This window comes from Seriola aureovittata, chromosome 2 (genome assembly GCF_021018895.1).
Source record: "Seriola aureovittata isolate HTS-2021-v1 ecotype China chromosome 2, ASM2101889v1, whole genome shotgun sequence".
NCBI lineage: Eukaryota > Metazoa > Chordata > Actinopteri > Carangiformes > Carangidae > Seriola > Seriola aureovittata.
The window spans coordinates 1,530,020-1,549,884 of record NC_079365.1 but is presented as its reverse complement, the minus strand read 5'-3'; the positions used below and the strand labels follow the sequence as shown (position 1 = coordinate 1,549,884).

The 19,865-nt window shown below is 41.5% G+C and overlaps 1 protein-coding gene across 4 annotated transcripts in view; it reads left to right on the top strand.

Annotated features, from left to right (window-relative positions):
* The window catches only part of LOC130181342 (receptor-type tyrosine-protein phosphatase gamma-like), a 446,467-nt gene that overhangs the window by 409,230 nt on the left and 17,372 nt on the right, over positions 1-19,865 (top strand). For 2 of the 4 annotated variants that reach the window (XM_056395472.1, XM_056395491.1), the window contains 7 exons: positions 426-576; positions 6,685-6,776; positions 10,384-10,475; positions 14,927-15,023; positions 16,355-16,437; positions 16,604-16,738; positions 19,635-19,769. In XM_056395472.1, coding sequence (XP_056251447.1) covers positions 426-576; positions 6,685-6,776; positions 10,384-10,475; positions 14,927-15,023; positions 16,355-16,437; positions 16,604-16,738; positions 19,635-19,769 — 785 coding nt within the window. Of the gene's footprint in view, positions 1-425; positions 577-3,787; positions 3,887-6,684; positions 6,777-10,383; positions 10,476-14,926; positions 15,024-16,354; positions 16,438-16,603; positions 16,739-19,634; positions 19,770-19,865 lie in introns of all 4 variants that reach the window. The other 2 variants (XM_056395500.1, XM_056395482.1) reach the window with 2 other exon arrangements.

The window sequence follows — 19,865 nt, the reverse complement described above, 5'->3', positions numbered from 1 at the left end:
TTTACATAACTGTATTCAGAGGTCAACTTATGTTTGTTGCAACTGCTTCTAACACTTGACCAGCAGCACACAATGACAGAAACAGGGACTTACGTATATGTCAACTTTTATGTAAAATGGTACAGTAAATTTTCTTTGTACAGCATTTGTATATTTTACTCACATGTTAGTCTGTGTAGGCAGACATACTGCATATTGTTACCGCCCATCAGAATTTCAGACTCAGATTTTTTTAATAAAACATTTCTATTGACTTTGATTTCCTGTCTTTTCAAGATGAGAGAAGACAGACAGAAGTTGTACTTCACCCTTCATCCACCTCTTCAGCCTTCTTCTATGTCACATCCTCACTCCTCCTCTCTGTCCACGCAAAGTGCCTCTGGACTTCTTTCCCTCACTAATTTCTCCATCTTTTTTTTTTCCAGACCCCAGTGTGGTGACCAATCTGACGGGCCAGGCGAGGCCTGGGTCTGGGGCAGGGTTGGGCCGTGTGGAGTGGTTGGTACCTTTGGTGGTGGTCTCAGCTCTAACCTTCCTCTGCCTCATCCTTCTGCTGGCTGTGCTTGTCTACTGGAGGTGGGTACAACGGTACAAACCCTTGTAAACTACTTTTGAGTTGGTGGTGGTCTGGAGGCTGGAGAGGTGGGTGGATGACTGGTTGTATGTGTTTTGCATTTGTTTATGGTCGAAGACGGTACACCTTGATACATTAGAAATACTGAGAGGAGAAAAACATGGACACCTGCAGTGAAATGCTTAGCTGCTCACAAGCACCACAATTTTTTCTTTTTAGCTTTAATCAAATACAGAGTCTTTTTTAGCAAGCCTCTGATCCACTATAGCATCTGTAACTTATGAGTTTGCTGAATCCTAACAAAATAATCATTGCTAAAATTCTTGGTAAAAATAGTGAGATACTCAAATGTTGATATGAAATGTTGAAAAAAAATCCTGAATGAGAAAACCCATTCAGCTACAGAAGGCAGCTATGACAGGACTGTTCTCGGTATCATTAATGTCGAGGTTTGTTAATTGATTTAAGTCAAACTAGCAGAAAATGTAACCTGGAGAGTTACCATACAATTATTTAAATTTTGGCTGTACAGGAAGCTGTTTTCATTTTACATAAGCTGTAGATTGACAAAACATGACGGGCCAACTTTTCTATTACATACAATACATTTGGCATAGGGAGGTAATGATAGCAGAAATCCGGTAGTTGGTACCAATACCAATGAAAGTCAGTGTTATATTTTAACAGAACTTTGATGACTGCAGCTGCTAATGTGAACAACCAGCTCATGTTATGAGCTGTTGCTATATTAGCCTAGGCAAGCTAACATTAGCCTCTGTGAATGTTGTGTGTGGAGCGTTGCTACAACAGATGTCAGTGGTCACAGTTCACAACATTTCAGGACATGAACATGTTGTTAAAGTGAACAACTTAGACTCATCAGTTTGAGCTCAGTGTACAGATCTGATGTCTGTCTCTGAGCTGCTCATGACGGAGACATTTTACTGACATTATCTGTCAAAAATAAATAAGAAATGAATCAATAATGAAGAGAAATCCAACATTCCAGTAACCTGCAAACTCTACAACAGAGCTGCAGCAGCAGCAATACAGCAAAGACACACCTGCTTCTCCACATCAGCTGAGCGACGGTGGCCGCCACACTCACACAACACAGGCGGTGTGTTCCCAGCATAAGTTTCTAATTCCTATTCTGTATCACATGACATACAGTAAATATTCAGCATCCGCTTGTTCCAACATTTGGGTAAAAAATATTTAAACATGAGATCAAGTGGGAATATTGTAGATGTATTGTGCATAATATTTATTGGCAGCTCCACTAGAGATATGTGGATTTGATGTGATGCTTGGCCACACCACTTGGGTTTGAAATCAGGGATTGTTAGAGAAATAGTGCACAAAGTAAAAGTGCCCTCAGTTTTTTTTTTTGCACTGCTGAGTGCTGGTAGTTGTGAAACCATGTCATCGGTCTGATCGTTGTGATGGATTATTTGTTGTAGACGAGTAAATCTGATTCTGAGACAGAGCTTGTCCTTAAGCACAAGAGTGATGTTTGGAAAACTTACCCATAATGCATTGAAGGGAATTTCACAACCAACAGCTTGTTTTACTCAGCATATCTAGGCAATACATGAAGGAGGTAAGAGGAGGAAAAGATTCATCGACATGATTAGAGTCACAGGGCGGGTTTTTAGTCTGGGTGCAAATGAATGTCAACAGCACATGTTATAATACAGAGCAGTGAGCACAGGACGATAATTCACAGCCAGATAAGACTTTATAAAGAACACATGACGGTTACAGATTCTTCCCACTGCTGAAGGACATTTCACATTTTCCTCCACATTATTATACAAGTGATAAACACTCAAAACAGAAAACAATCATCTGAAATGTCGCCTTGAAATTATTCTTTTTGAGATACGACTTGAATATAAATTTATAGCATGTTGTGTAATGATAGAACCATGCCTGGTGTGTGGTTTTTTTCCTCCTGAAGATATGAAATGTACAGTCTCGTGTACAGTCATACATCATACACTGATGACTGTAAAACCTTTATCCAAGTATTGTGTGGTCTAGCAGGGAGTTCATACCAGTAAGAGCCCTTTATTCCAGCTGCCTTCTGGTATTATCTTCATCAGATGGGGATTATATAACCAGTGATAAGTAGCTAAATCATGTTAGACAACAGCAGCATGGTCCTTTATGAAATCTGGAACACACAGCAAATTATTGGACACATGTGAAGAGAGACAGAGCATGATAGTAAGGGACACTGACACACACATCACATGGTGTTAAACTTGGTGCCTGACAAACACCAAACTCCATTATTGTCCTGTATTTTTCATATTGTATGAGCTCTGCTGAGACTGACCGGAATCCAGTTTGCCTTAAGGGTTCGTATTGAGAAAACTGTTGGTGTACAAGTGCTGAGAAATTGTGCATAACCCTCTCTCACACACACACACACACACTCACACACACACGCACACACACACACACACACACAAGCCTGGCAACAGGTGCTAGGGGTGTGTTTGGGTATTTAATCCTATTGTGGAGCAAAGCTTAGGTCACAACCCCGTGTTCTGCAGAGACTCCACTCCCACTGCCGTCTTATTGGCAGCAGTTGGTGCCGCCCACAAACCGCCAACAAACTGTTGCTCTGCTGCGTTCAGGTCTGAGACGTAAATATGAGCTTCTTAACAGAAAAAAACGTTATAATATTGACAGTAAATGATGGACGGACGCACGTTGGACCTTAGCTGGGAATGTTATAGCAACAGATGCAAGATATTTAATCACTGCATTTGAATGGTATTCAAGAACACCAGGACCCACAGGACTGTCGGGTAGAAGTCTTTGTTTGCAGTTGCAGAAACATGTTATGAAGTGTTCGGCTTGGTTGTGACAGTGCATCACTAATAAGTCATCCTAAAATCCTAAGTGTATGATGCAAACAAGTGTGAAATCCTGTCATTTCTCAGAACCATGGCGTGATTCTGTCAGCTTTGTCCCGTGTGATTTGAATGCATCGTGACACCCAGCTATCTCACACCAGGAAGTGGCACAGGCTTGACCAGTGTTTGAGTGTTTGTCTGTGTGTCTGTGTGTGTGTGTGTGTGTGTGTGTGTGTGTGTTGGTGTCACACATAGAGGGAACACCCCCCCTTCATGCCTTGTTAGGAAAGCCCTCCCTCTGTCTTCCCGCCCCCTGTCCCCCTGTCTCGGTGCTCGGGCTCAGTTCAGGTCGGCGGCAGCATGTGGCAGCTCGTCTGCTCCCTCTCCTCTGCTCGTTCACCAGGATGAATGCCCTCTGCTCTCTGCTCTGTATCAAATACAGGTAGGGAGGGTCTGGACATACACACACACACACACACACACACACATGCAGGGAGTGTTGAGTAACTGTTGTTGTCACTGGAAGCTGTAGATGGTAGATAAGAGAAACTGTCGGTGGAGTTTGTTTCATTTAGTTGTTGAATGTGTGCCAGTCCTTTATGAAAGCAGTGAAGTGCACAGGTATAGGGCAATAGTTGTGTTTAAATTTCAAGCGTGCAAACAAATATGAGTGTGTGCGTCCATCAGCTGCTGTTAGGTCACCTGGAAATTCTCCAGAAGGTGCACGATAACTGAATCAAAGTGTTTCTGTATTTCTGGTAAATCACTGCTGTTTGACTCTAATATGGGATTTATGTCACTGTCATGAATTATCTTTTCTTCCTCAGCAAAAATTTTGATTCTGTATTTCATGTTCTGCATATTGTTGGCTGAATGGAGGTATAGTAATAGATTTGCAGCAGGGATGATGTATTTTTGTAGTCCAACCTTGAAGTTAGCATCACTCTGGTTCCCTCCATTGTCTTTTGGATTATTACAGAAAATAAACAAGAGTTTCTGGTCCTGACAGGTTTAGTTCAGCAGGATCATCTTCACTAATGAACACCACTTGATGATGTTTGAAGCCAAAATACAGTCAGCAGAAGTAAAAAGCTAATGTTAGGCTATAAACCAACTACACCACGGTCACATGACTTCAACATCACGGTCACATGACTTCACCATCACCACCACTAAACTTCAACTCTTCTACAAAAGCCTTTCCCCTGACAGAGTTAGTGACAGTTTGTAGAAACACAACGAGGCTGTGAAGGTGGACTGGTGAGTCGATCAGTTTTCATGTTCGTCGTGATGATGTTTAACGTCCCCGACAACCTCTGTAGTCTCATTTAGACACTTGTTCGCAACCGAGACGTAAAAGCTTCATGAAATCAGGAGTGGGATATTTACTGACTGATTTTATTTTGTAGAATAAAACGTGAAAATGTCTTGAGCTTGTGTTTAAACCACAGACATTATTTCAATCATCTCACCAAAAACCCAGAGACTTCAGGACGAGAGAACAGGAGGAGCTGATATGCAACTTATTTCCAGGTGTTAAGACTCGATCATGCTGCACTGGATTTGAAAATCAGGTTCCATCATCATTCATTCAACAGGGCTTCATTCCTACATGATAAAAGATGTGATTCGTTATTACTTTCAGAAGTTACTGAGACGACAGTTTTCTGATCCTCCACCGCTGTGGTTCAGGTCTGGTTATATCCAGGCAACTAAAATCACTTGTCACTCTGTCATCCTCCATTCCTGACAGACAAAAAGCTTTATTTCTGGTGTTTCCATTTAGGTTTATGATGCACAGACTGAACAGCAAGGAACAGCAACTCAGATACTGTAGTTTAGGTGGCATCTGGTCAGCTGAGGAACCAGTGACCTGTCTGGTTTGAGGTGTAACACAAAGTTAAATTTCAACAATAATATAAAGACAGAGAGGCTGTTTGTTTTCTTAATAGAAGCTGATCTCATCTGCAGACTAAAAGTCGTCTCCGAGCTGCTTTATAGTTGGATGTAAATGTAGCTGGTCGACGTCTTTCATGTTCACTGTGTCTGGATTTTTACCTTCTGAGTATGTTTTCAGAGAGAGAGAGAAGTGACAGCTTTCATGCTTCCTCCTGCTGTATCTTAACTCCAGTTTGTCTCTTAATGCCTGATGCAGATCTGCATTAAAAGCAGTTTGATGTAAAACATCACACTTGTGAACTGTCAGCGTCTCAGACTAAAAACACAACGGGAGACCTGCAGATACGTCTGCTGCTGAACGCCTCCTGTTTGACAGCTTCTACACACAGTATATGCAACTTCAAACACACCTTAAGTGAGTGAGTGAGTGAGTGAGTGAGTGTGTGTGTGTGTGTGTGTGTGTGTGTGTGTGTGTGTGTGTGTGAGCTACAGTACATACTGTAATGCTTTGACATTTGACAAAACCAGAAAGTACAAGCTTAAGACTGTGCGTGAAAATGTCTGTGTGTGTGTGTGTGTGTGTGTGTGTGTGTGTGTGTGTATGTGTGTGTGTGGTTAAAAGTTCATTTCTGCCATCTGTTTGCTGACAATTACCATGAAGAAATCTGCATTCTCTCTCTCTTTTCACACACACACACACACACACACACACACACACAGATTTGTTGAGCGAACAGTACAAATAACAGCCAGATATTAATTATAGCTGCAGACTCACCGCTTGACCATCTAGAGAACGTCTTTGTCAATTTCAGAAGCATTTGAATGAAGACTTGTGGAGATACTGATGTTAACTGATTTTGCATATTCTGAAAAATATAGAGTGACTGGTTGTTCGGGTGATTTATTGTGATTTTTTTATTGTGAATCTTTGAAGGTAGAAAGGTCACGGCCACTTTAATCAGTCATTACCAAATGGACTGAGTAATGGTCCTAGATCATGCAAACCAAATTTTCTTTATGAATCCATACAGACATTTACAAGATACAAACTTTCAGTATTAATTCATTTATTCAAAAAAATATGTCGCTTCTGAATCTGAGCATGATCCAGCCAGTGAATTACGTTTCCTACAAAACATACTTTCTGTTGCGCTTTACTTGTATAGAAATGTAATGTAAAGCAGACAGAGCTGGAAGACAACGAAGGATCCTGATGAAGGTGAAGGACGACTGTTTTGACCTCAGTTGGGAACTTCAGCAGAGCTGGAATAACTGAGACACAGGAATTAATAAACTCTACATATGTAAATAAAACGAAATGTCTCTGTCTTTGTTCAGGCGCTGTTTCCAGACAGCTCATTTCTACGTGGAGGACAGCAATTCACCCAGGGTGGTGCCCAATGAGACGATCCCCGCCATCCCCATCCCAGGTAACGGCTCCTCACCTGTACTGTATCATGGCCGCGCCTCATTTCCATCTGTCCACTGTATGTTTGTGCAGTGTTGCTGAACAGAGTAAGTCATGTGGCCGTCCACTCTGTGGGGTCATAGGTCAAGGCTATTCTTACAGCAGAGGTGGGAGAGGTCACAAGCTGGTGTTCAGACCTTACTGGTGTCACCTTCCATTGACCAACCAGCCTGGAGAAGCACCAGCATCCGAACTGGGGCCGACAAAACCACATACAGTGTGGATCTGTGTAAGTTTAAATAGAAAGAACATATTTGCTAGCGCTTGGGAATATATAGACTAATGTGTATGAGTAAAGTTAAGAAAGCTTATCGTACACACATCCACATATCTGTGGAACAGCTCATCTACTGTGAGGGTCAGACAAACTGAGAAAAGAAAAGAAAAGACTAAATTGGTGCATGAAGAAGAGTAGAAGGTGTTTTTAGGTCTGACAGAAACCCTCATCACAAGCTGTGGCTGTGAGGGAGAGAGAGGCCATGGCCAGTTCACCAATTACAAAACACACTAACACACACATACACAAAATCTTTATAGGGCTTGGAATCTGCTCTCTGGCTCTCCAGTTCAGGTCTCCAGGGCCAAGATTTGGATCCAAACCTGTCAAATTCAATTAAAAAGCATTTTGGGGCCTTTGTACAATGGGCCTTGGCTCAGTCCAAAGGCATTCATTAACACCAGGTCCACGATGGCAGAGTCCAGCGCAGACAAAAAGAGCCTCTGTCATACCCCCCCCCCCCCCCCCTGCAGGATCAGGATCTACAGAGCTGCAGGTAGCCCATCAGAGTCCTCTGCAGCACACGGGGACGTGGTGTCTGGCCATATGTCAGCTGTGTTAACTGTCTCAAAAAGCTCAGACTTAGAGTCTCACACGATCCGGAATCCTCTTTGAGACCTCCTGCTGCAGGCGGCAGCTTCTTACCACACACCCCACCCCTCCACTCAACACACACACACACACGCACACACGCACACACACACACATACACACACACACACACACACACACACACACACACACACACACACACATATATATACAAAACATTAGAGATGTGTTAAACCTTTCTATGAGGAAGGGACAGGGCAGATCCACATCTTAGTAAGCAATATGGTGATAGTCAAATGCTGCTAATTTGGTGTTTGTACTTACAAGCTTGAACTGGGAGTTTCTCAGTATATTTACTAATTTACTCTCCAAAGAATTAGTTTAAAATCAATCATTAGATTCACAAACTACCAAGAGAAATAGCGGCTTGCAGTTATGCCCTAGTCAAGCTCCGTGTAAATGCAAGGTGTTCTTGAAGTTGAAATGGTTAATATAGACAAGGGGGGGGGGGTCTAGTAGCTCAGTTGGTTGAGCATCCGCCCCATGTGCAGAGGCTAAGGTCCTCGCTGCAGTCGGCCCCGGTTCGGCCCTCTCTCTGCCTCCCCATTTCCTGTCTGTTTACTGTACTGTCAATAAAGTGTGGTGTTTCATCATATAGACAGATCTCACCAGTATATCAAATAAAATATTACAAGTAGGCAATGTAGACAAGAATATATTAACTACCATCATAATTATAATCAATAAAACATCAGAAATGAAAAGATATCAACCATTTTTAAACAGTAAAGAAATGGGTAAGCCAGTTTATAAGATTTATATTTTAGACCTGGAAACACTGAAGCATCAAATTAAAAAATCCAATAAGCATCTCTCTGAAGTAATTTACTGAGATGATCACCTCCAACCATTACATTGATTGATATTTGAAATGTAATGATGCAGACGTGTTGTTGGGGAAGAATAATAATACTGCATACGTGATAAAAGTTGTATAAACAACCGTGTGTTCAGAGGGAGCTGTCAGGGTCAGCTGGCTCTGAAGACCACGAGTCTGAAATGTAAAAATGTGTGTGTGTGTGTGTGTGGGGGGTGGTGGGGGGGTGGGGGGGGGTGGAGTCCCCTCATGGTCAGAACATCAACATGTTGGCAGGCGTCGCAACTGCTGTGATCCCATCTTGAAATTGTTGTTTATTTTCAGCTGAGTAATATGTATTTTATTGTGAAATACTACATCAATACAGCCCTGACTGATAATAGAAGTAATTATTAGATGCAGCTTTAGTTATTGTGGCTGGTATTTTATATAAAGGGAACCATATGCCTAAGTTTACTGAGGATAGTAGAGGTTTAGTCATGGTTCTTTATTTTTTGTGTTTTTCTGCTATTATCTGTTTGTATTTTACGACAAAAGAACAAATCTATTCGACACAGACCGTGTCTGTACTGTACTGTTTGTAAAATATGTCAAAGCAATAAAAAGAGATTGGCTCGGTTCTCAGCGGAGCTAATTGGTTTTTCCAGACCTCTCAGCAGCCTGCTGTGTTTACTGACACACAAATAATTTTGACATATTTGCATACCTAAATGAACGTCTCGTAAGACACAAAGCGAGAGCGAACAAGTGTGTGCTCCGGTTAATATTTGATGAAGACTAAACTGAAGGAAGCTGTGAGAGAGCATTAGCTGTTGTGTAATATTTTGCATCCAGGTCGAGTTCAGCTCTGGAGAACGACTGCAGCTGTTTGCCCTCTGATGAAACAGGCTAAAAGCTCCCAAAGCTACAAGATAAATCATAGCAATAAAAATACTAAGCAAGCTTTCTCGTGTATTTATAATTGCGGTGATGCAGGGGAACTGAAACGTTACTGAGCTTGCATCATTGAACTGAATGACACTATTGAAGGGAATGGATTTACTCAAAGCACCACTTGGTACCATGACTGCTGCTACCATAATGCACCTGGGGTATTCAACAAAGAAAACACTGAATGCAAATAACTACTAATATGGCCTTAAAAAAATGAAAGATGTGCGTCAGCGTGTCCAGTATCATCCCCACACAAACATACACCCTTCTCACGTTGTGGTCTGATAAGGCTGAATAGACATTTGTTGCAGGCAAACATCATTTCCCGTAGACTACAACACATGAAGGATACTGGCAGCAGCAACATCCACTTTGTAGTTGTTGAGGAGCGTTTGATGATATCACATGATTTTCATCAGCTGATAGAGTTTTACCAGCTGTCATCGGATTGTGGATGTTCATAATTCTGTTTTCCTGGGCACCTTAAAAACGTCTTGCTTAGAAAACAAAGCAACAAGAGAAGGAAACTGCTACTAAATGGACCACACAGGGAGATTATTCTCTCAGCTGCTGTTGCCAAGGTCAAAAATGAACTTTCAAGTGAGAAAAATTTGAATTATTCTGCATTTGCTAAGGAAGATTGTGTGATACAATTGACCTTGGTTCAACATAGTTTTCTCCCGCAGTCAGACATCACCATCTCTAACTGAAAGAACGTGGTTGTGTTGTGGAAATATTACAGTTCTAAATTTCTAAACCACCAAAATCAGTTTCTCATAAATCTGAGGTGATGAATAGATGATGATTTGACAAAAATAGTGGTGTTGTGTACTTCACCTTTATTTGTGCTCTGTTTTTACAATATGCTGATGTCCAACTTACGCGGTCAAATCCAGACATTGTAGTTACTGTTGCTCTTGTCTCTTGCAGATGACATGGACGCCATCCCGGTCAAGCACTTCATCAAACACGTCACTGAGCTCTATTCAAATAACCAACAGGGATTCTCTGAAGACTTTGAGGTAAGCTGGATCATCTAATCATGCTGAAACTCTACTGATTTATTCGTCACTCGGGGGCATCAGAAAAAGGTTGTTAGGGTTGTTGATTATTTTCACATCCAGCAGTTTGAGAGCAACATTATCATTCATTTATTGTTTCTGTCCATTTGATGAATCTTAAGTCCAGCTTTCCCTCTCTTCTATCTCTGTTTTTGGTCTCCACCAGCTTCTAAGACAAGTGAACCCTTTCACACTGTCAAACAGTTTCATTCTCATTGTTACATTTTTATTATAGGAATATTAATTGCTGCTTTACGTATGCTTTATTTTATTTCTCCAATATCCGTACAGTCCGTCACAAGACATCACCAAAGACCAGACTATAGCAACAGTCTGTCCAGTGTATTACATGAGCTCTCCATCACATGCTCCTTCCTGTTGCAGGTAGGGCTGCACAATATGCAAAAAGAAATCATGTTGCCGTTATTGTTGGCAGATATTGCGATTTCAGATACAGTGATCTTCATTCACATTTTCATTTTCACTGGAAAAAATATAAAAATAATGATGATGTAATTTAACATCTGGCATTCTCTGTAGCACCACGACGATTATGATGCTAACAATGCACAACAATGTGACACATTTGAAAAGTGCCTTGAGATGACCTCTCTATGTGATTTGGTGCTGCATAAATGAAAAGGCGACTTGACTTGACCAACCGTTGGTCTAAAGAATGAAAACATCTTGTCACTTTATTTCAATCGAACATGTCAAACATGAGGAATCATCATCATCACAAACAACCATTTACATTGTGTTTATTCATCATCATTGTCATTACTATCATCCTCGTCAACCAGCGTCACATCCTACGTGTCCTCCCTCTGATGGCAGCAGGTTTGTAGCCGGCACATTTCTTCAGATTGTTGGCAAGGCAGGAAGGCAGGTCGGTACACACAGAAGTTCCAGGACGGGGATCCCTGCATCCCCGTCCCTGCATCCAGTCTAGCATCAGCATACCTGTAAGAATAAGCGGAAGATATTTGTCATCCATTTCAGTGAGGAGCCTATTACCTATTAACTGTATTTATTAAAAACATACCTTTAGTCATCATGTCCGTCCATGTCCTTTTTCGCTCTGGTTTGCCTGGCTGTCCTTCCAGGCAGCGCCTCCACACTGCTGCCTGGTAGCTGGCACGCTGTATACACAGTCCCTGCAAGGAGGAATTAGGCCGGACTCTTTTTGATGATCATTTACAGATGCTCTAGATGATTGTACAAACATCCTGCAGACAAATCATTCCATGTTGCTGTAATAATTCCTGTGATACATCCAGGATGTTTCCCAGGGCTATGAAGGATTCTTGAATGCCCTGTTTCCTTTGAGAGAACAGACCTTCTTTCATACAGAGGAATACTCTGTTGTTGTGCCTCTAACCAGGGTTGGATTCATACAGGACTCAACATCCTGCAAAGGCACTTACGCTCGCTCTTACAACCTGTAAAGGTGTGAGCAAGTTTGCTCATGTTGATACTTTGTTTTCTGATACAGAGGGAAGTTTATCAGTCTATGTGTGTCCCTCCACAGGTTACAAATAGCTACATGTCCTGCAGCGTCACCCGGTCCTCTGTTAGCTCACTCTGGTCCACAATGAATGTTATCAAGGCTGTTTTGCTGTCTGTATTACTTAAAAGCTTTCTCCTCTGCACACACATTGTGTCCTGGGGCAATGTTCTCCTACTGAGTGCTACTTGCTGAACTTAAACTGCATCTCTCAGCATTCTTGATTGATGTTTTCCAGGTCACATCAAACACCACATCCTTCATGCAGTGCTAGGAAACAAAAATCTCTCCAAAGGTTTTACCATTAGTTCTCAGTTTCTGAGCAAGGCTCATTCCATCAGTGTTTCTCTGATATGTTCAACTGCTGAAGCTGACGTCTCTAACTCTCCTGCTAGAAGCAACCTTGTTAGTTTTCTGTGACGAGCCAGCTGGATTTGAGAGCGTGCAAGGCATCCGACCAAGTGGAGGAGCCAGGACGTCTTTAATGTGATGATCTATCCTTCGTGAAGCAATGATCGTATGCTGTCTGCTTTCAAGACCACCTCTTTGTTTTGTGCTTGATTTGCTCTCGTCTTCAGATTTTGTTTTCTCATGGAACTCTTCCTGAGCTCATCTGCTTCATCTCCTGTCTGGTGAGCTTGCAGCAGATTCTCTGACTATGTCTTGTTATGCAGCCGTTCCTGTGGAGGAATGATATCAGTCCAATCTGAACCAAAAGGGGTTTACCCAGCTTTTATCTGCCTCATCCTTCTCTGTCCTGGGCTTCTGTAGATCTTTATGATCGAAACACTGTAGACTCGTGTTCCTGGAGTCTGTTCAGTATCTGGTGGCTGCTCCAGTTTCCGGGCTGAAACCCTCGGTTCCTTCGACAGTTTGGGTGTCCTAGTTTCAAGTAAAATAAAGATGGAATAGAAGACATAAACACATCTAGATGAAGGAACATGCGGCACAAATGATGAAAACTCAGAGCCTGTTCTGTTCTTCTTATATATTTTTGTCATTTATGTACAGTATTGTGTAAAGTTATAGTTGCGGGTCTACTCATCGGAAACAGTTATCATGTCTCAAACCACTTAAACAAACTGGTACCTGCCTCCTTAGCTGGGACCATGTTCTGGTCCTAACTGTGTCACCTGAGACGTCGTCATCGCCCTTATTCCCGCTGTATAACCAAAGCTCTAAGTAGTACATTATTCACAGTACATCAGTGTGTACCCATAAAGCTCAACTGTAGCTGCTCAATAAAAGATATCATGTAGTCATTTTTCTGGAGTCTTCCCTCTTGTATTTAATCTTGCAGGGGAGGGAAATATGGGCCGTCTGCTGTGCAAATACACTCCCATGCCAAATAAATATTGAGAGCAGACATAGTAAAAGATGATGAAGACAAAAAGCTGCATGCTTAATGACTGTGGTTTTTGCAGTGAGAATGAATTTAGTTCCAACCCGTGCACCAGCCAAAGCGACCTCTGCTGTTGTTCTCTGTGAAAATATCTTTCTCCTTTCTCGTTTCCTGCTTTTACTCCAGTCTCTCCTTGACCATGCTCTTACTGGAGGGAGAAAAGTGGGTGGACTGAGTAGGACCCCCGCACTCAGTTACTCAACTGGAAAAACACACACTGCCGATGTGTCCCCCCCTCCGTCTCCCTGCACCCCAGTTTAGGCTCAATGGAAACTGATAAAATGCCTTTCAAAATGCTTAGTGTAAATATAAGAGGAAAGCCCTCTAGTGGCCACAGTAATTATGAGGAGGTCGGGTGATGCTGTCATAGAGCTTGAGGTTGAGGTGGAAGAAGATCCTATTACTGTACGACATGTTTATTATAGTAACCATGACAACGAATGTCCTCTAACCTTAACGAAGTAGGGAGAATAAAAAAGAAAAATTATTTGAACCCAAACCCTGATCTTTCCCTGAAACGAACCAAGTTGTTTTTGTTCCTAAACCTCACAATCCTATACCAAAGCACTGTCACATCATAACGACTTAAAGTCATAAAGTCATTTATTTTTAACAGTTTATCTGCGCCGCATTTCTGCCAGCAGGTGCTGTAATCCAGGAGACATATGGCTCATATCTTTACCTGTAACGCTGTTTAAGCTGGAGGACTGGCAGCAGATTCATGCAGTGCCAAAGGCTCAGTCCAACCTGTTTGGGAGCAGGATCATGATCATGAGCAGAACATGACAGAATATGAATCATAGTGACCTGACAGCCAGGTCCCAAGGTACATGAATTCACTATGACGGATGAGGGAACTTGAAGTTGGCATCGCACCGTGATGTAAATGAATATACCAGGAAAGGATTCAGCTTATTTAAGCAAAAGGTATGAAGAAAGAAACACCTGCTGTTGCCAAAGAGAGAGAGTACAAAAGGGAAGGAGAGAGACTGATGGAATCAGCCCCAACAGGTAGAACCAGCTTTTTTCTGCAGGACATGTAGACTGTACATAAAGGTTACAATGAAGTTCAGTTTACATCAACAACAACGTACACTGTGGGAACTGATCATGTACATTTACACAGAAAGGATGGACAAATATATACCGTCATCATGATGCTGTGGTACCATGTCAGAATAAATATGAGCAATATAAGAGGTTCACAGAAGAAGAGGAAAGGTCATGAGGTCGTTAATTCTCTGCAGAGCATGAATATGTTCAGTAACTTTCATGGCCGCCTCGCACTGTGTCCTGAGGGCCGTGAAGCAGAACATGGAGTGTGGTGTACATCTAAGAACAATTGTCAATTCGATTTAAGCCGTGTATTATTCTGGTACGAGACAAAAGGTTAAAGGTGAACGCTAATGACCTGAATGATGAACATCAATACTAAATGTTCGGTCTAACCAGTCTAACTAACCAGTCATTTGTGTGTGTGTGTGTGTGCGCGTTCCTGTGCAGGAAGTACAGCGCTGCACCGCCGACATGAAGATCACCTCGGAGCACTCCAACCACCCGGACAACAAGCACAAGAACAGATACATCAACATCGTGGCCTGTGAGTTCACACAAACGAACAGTTGAATAAAAAGTTCATGTAGTAAACACTGATGGAAACATCTCTCACTTTTGAATTCAAACTGTTGCAGCAAAACATGTTTTATATGTGCAAAGACGTGCACAGAAACATGTGCTGTTTGACACACAGCTTCGTTCCTGTGCTGAGATTTTCTACAGTCACTCATGTAGCAACTAAGACTAATTTCACACAGTGTATTTTGTGCTGCAGTTTTTATTTAATTCTAACTTAGCTCAGTTAACTGTGTCTTTCTAAACACCTGCTGTGTGTTCAACTCTTTCTATCAAGACTATTTCGGTGTTAAATCAAACTACAAACACAGCTGAAAAACTGCAGTAATGGAAAATGTTCAGTCATTTGGACTTGTTTTGATCATCTAAACAGGCCAATAAGCAAAACACTGTTCTTGGTTTTTAACTAATTTCCATGAAGAACAGCAGATTTTTTTGAAAGAAGCAGATCTGTTTAAACTGACTTTGGTTCCAATGAGCCTCCTTTCACAATAGTTCACGATAAAAGATGTTCTATTGCAGCAAATACAGCTCAGAAAAACGGAGAGGAGAACAGGCAGAGGTAGATGGATGTTACTTTGAGAAGGATGAATGTACTAAACCGCTGCAAGACTCTGGGAAGCTAACTGCTTATCTGGTCATCAGTTACCTCACAGCTCATCCACATGGCGGCTTGAAAAGAAACTCCCTGTAAAGTGACACAGATTCCCTGTGAAAGGTGAATTTCTCTCAGACGTTGAGATACAGTGGGGTTCACGTCATTCAGGGAAAGTTGTCTCAGACATTAAGACCAGACTGTATGTATTAATGGAAGTGTGGCCCACATAGTAACACAGCAGGAATGGTCATTAGAATCATCAGGCCACCATAAATAATGTTTGTTGTCCAGGTCCTCCGTCCAAAACTGTGTCTGGTGATTTCTGCTACATGTTGATTATTGTTTAAAAGACGACTGACCTCCACTAGAGTGAAAAGTGAACAGAAACCATCTGGAGCTGAAGCACCACACACAGCCTGATGTACGTCGATGCACCGAGCAGGTAGAAATATTTCACATCTCATAAAACCAGTCTCTGTGGCTGGAAGCAGAGTAATGTTGACGGTGCGGTTGCCATGCTGTTCAGCTGTAAAAAATATAACCCAGACTGACCACAGTTTCAGTGTACTTCCTGGTTGGCAGCAGCGGCTCTACCAGCAGCACATGGACAGTCCTTTGTTAGTGTGAAGGTTCGCTCCTGCCCTGGTCTCAGTCACACAAACAGGCTCATCTTTTTTTTCTGCTTTGTGTTTCCTCCTAAGACGACCACAGCAGGGTGAAGCTGAGGCTGCTGGCTGGGAAGGACTCCAAACACACCGACTACATCAACGCCAACTGTGTGGACGTGAGTGCTGTGTGTGTGTGTGTGTGTGTGTGTGATGAGGAGAAAATCATCTCAGAGATGACGACTGCAAGAGCAAATACAAGATAAAGCATCCAGAGATATATCTGAGATGTTTTCTCAGGCTTAACCAAACTAACAGTCTGTGTCTCCATCATTCATCCATCAGGGTTATAATAAACCTAAAGCCTACATCGCCACCCAGGGACCTCTCAAGTCCACCTTTGAGGACTTCTGGCGGATGGTGTGGGAGCAAAACACCGGTGTCATCGTCATGATTACCAACCTAGTAGAGAAAGGGCGGGTATGTTCTGACACTGCTAACACAGATTCAGTGTAGACGCTTGGATGTCTGAGGTGCGGTTCAGAGGACATTTTGACCTGTCAAACACACTAACTACAAGAACTAACTGCAGCGGGGCCTCATTTAAACCCTGATGAATACTGATCTGGCTCTGAACTCACCACTCGGTATTTGTTAAGCATCTATAGCATCCAAAAGTCAAAAAACATCTCCTTTCCTAACCAGGTGGAAGAATGAAATATGTGAAGGAGAATTCATAAGGACTTAGGAAAAGACAACCATGGTTCTAACTTTATTTAGAACACATGGATGATAAAAATAATGAATCATATTCAGACAACAGTAGGTTATGTAGGGTTCTGCATTTTTTTCTATACATTTGTTAAGTAGAGAAAATACATTTTTTAGTGCAGTGAGCGGTTTTGAAACTTATTTAATCAATTTATTTAATCAATATCGAACGAGAGGGAGTGATGTACTGAATATCAGCATGGCCTGCGGCCTCGTACCAAGACAATCACAGCTGATATTCAGTCCAACATCACGACCTCGAGTGTGATATTGCTTTTATACAACAGTTCTACGAGCGCCATGTTAGTGAAATAAGCATCAACAGATTATGATGTGTTTGTTTATTTCATCATTTATTTGGCTAAGGATTATGTTAAATTCTACAGTTTTCCAATGAATGAAGCGTTAGCTTGACGCTGTAATGAGTCTCCACGTCTTTATCCGCTTCAAAAATATAACTCCACTTCAAAAAATCCACAGAATCACTTCAGAAAGTTGAGCTGTTTACTTCAACACAGACTAAAAATAATAACACAGAATAATGTCTATTTCCAAAGTTATTAAACCAAATAAGTCAGCCAATCACTCCCTGCCCCTCCCCTTACAGGAACATCAAAACAATTCAGGTGCAGAGTAACTAAAAGGCAACAATTATAGTCCCCTATTCCTTTATATCCCAAATGTAACAAATAAAATTGTATATATTTTAAATGATCCATACATCAATTTTACTGACAACAAAACAAACAATTAACTTATTGTGTTACTGTGTATTACTCTGTGACTGCTCACCTGTAGCAGGCAGCCTCTCTCTTCCTTTAGGTCACTTAGTTTGCTTTGACCTTTGGTTGATTTAATTTTGGTTTTCTTACACTTGTACATGTTCACACATCCACACACATCACTGGTGAGCTCACTGCATACTCCATTTAGTTTTCTTAAATACACTGATTTTACTTTGAAGAGTCATGTGCGGTCTTCTATCTTTCCTGTATATGTCCTTCCGGGTCGTGACATATACAGGTGAGCGGTCACCAGGTGTCAGCTGTCACTCCTCATGAGCCCCTCCCCAGATCCCAACAACCAGGAAACTGGTTTGAAAAATCACTCAGAATATCTAGCTTTATAAAGAAATTTGACTTAAGTGGATGATTATTCCATCAGTTACTGTGGTTTAGGTGCAAAGGAATCAGGATAGTCATGATTAATATTGGAGAGCCCAGGCTTTGCAGGATCTGCCGACTGATGCGTCCTGGTATCAGTGAGGTATTCAGGTATTTCAGCCACACTGTGATGAGTTCTGACTCTACTCTTAACTACATAAATAAATGTAAAATTATTTTGGTAAAACAAAATGCTATTTCTGTATTATATTTATTCATTTATTTATTCATGTATTTGACATTTATTTATTTATTTCTACATTTACATGTTAATTAGGTAGGCAGTCCTCAACTAAAGCGTGATTGGTTGTAACGGTGTGATTGATTGGATGGATCTGCTACTCCTGCCTTTACTAATACACAGGAGTTTTGCCTTTGCCAACTTACCCACTTTGACATTATATTTAACAACTTTTCAGATCACATTTTATTCATAAAGCACCAAGGAACAAATCTAGTCACTTTTTCAACAAACCTTGGCTACTTTGCATCAAGGAGAGTAACATTTATTACCATAATGTTTTTATTTTTCATTTATTAATGTATTTAATTATTTATCTTGGCATTTATTTATTTATTCTTTTATCTATATTCATGTCATTTTTCATCCTTCATATGACGGAGACTGAGGGTCTGGGAATGTGGTGTTGAGCTCTACGCTCAATAGATTAATAATAATTTAATAATGAATCACAGATGTAAAAGGTAAAGGTCTGGTTGGTGCTGAGGAGCTGATTTAATCATTAGATCACAAACTCAATACAGCTGGCCTCAGTGTTTATCACACTGCGAACATGTGATTATTGGTTTGATATGAAGTGAAGTTAAACCTGAGAGAAGGAGGTCGTGAACTGGCTTCAGTTCACGACCTCAGCTGTTGAGTTACACACATTCTCCCGTCAAGTTTCTCTTATGAGTCCCAAATTTTCTGTGCAAGGTGGTGTATGCATCTTCCCAGCACTGTTTTATACGAATGCAACAGTTTCGAATGAGAACCACTGGTACCGTGCATGCCGGCTCACTGGCATGATGGTTCTCTATTTGGAGGCTGCGTTTGACTTCGATCTTCTTCGATCGAGTGTCTCCTGAACACTTAGTAGATGATGTTGCACTGTGGTTGAGAGCAATATATTTATGAAGGTATTCAATGTGCAGTGGCCCTGAAGGGGCAGGTGTTCATACCTCAGGTCACTGAATTTAATTGAATTGAAAGTCTGTCACCGTTGTGACTGGTTAAACCCTGCAGAACATTTCTCACCACAAAAGCAATTCAGTGTTTGATCGTTTCCATGTAAAAATTTAATAAATGTTCATGAAGGTTCATTAACGTGCCTTCAACCCTCCTCAATTGTTTGACAGTATTTTAATCTGACTCCTGTGTGTGTGTGTGTGTGTGTGTGTGTGTGTGTGTGTGTGTGTGTGTGTGTGTGTGTGTCCTACAGAGAAAATGTGACCAGTACTGGCCGACAGAGAACAGTGAAGAGTACGGCAATGTGGTAGTCACGCTGAAAAGCACCAAAGTTCACGCCTGCTACACTGTTCGCCGTTTCACACTGCGCAACAGTAAAGTCAAAAAGGTGAGACTAACAGTGAAGAAGAGGGACTTCCTGTCGGGACAGGAAGGAGTTCTACTTTCAAAGTATAAGTAAAGAAACAAACACAAATCTGGTTTC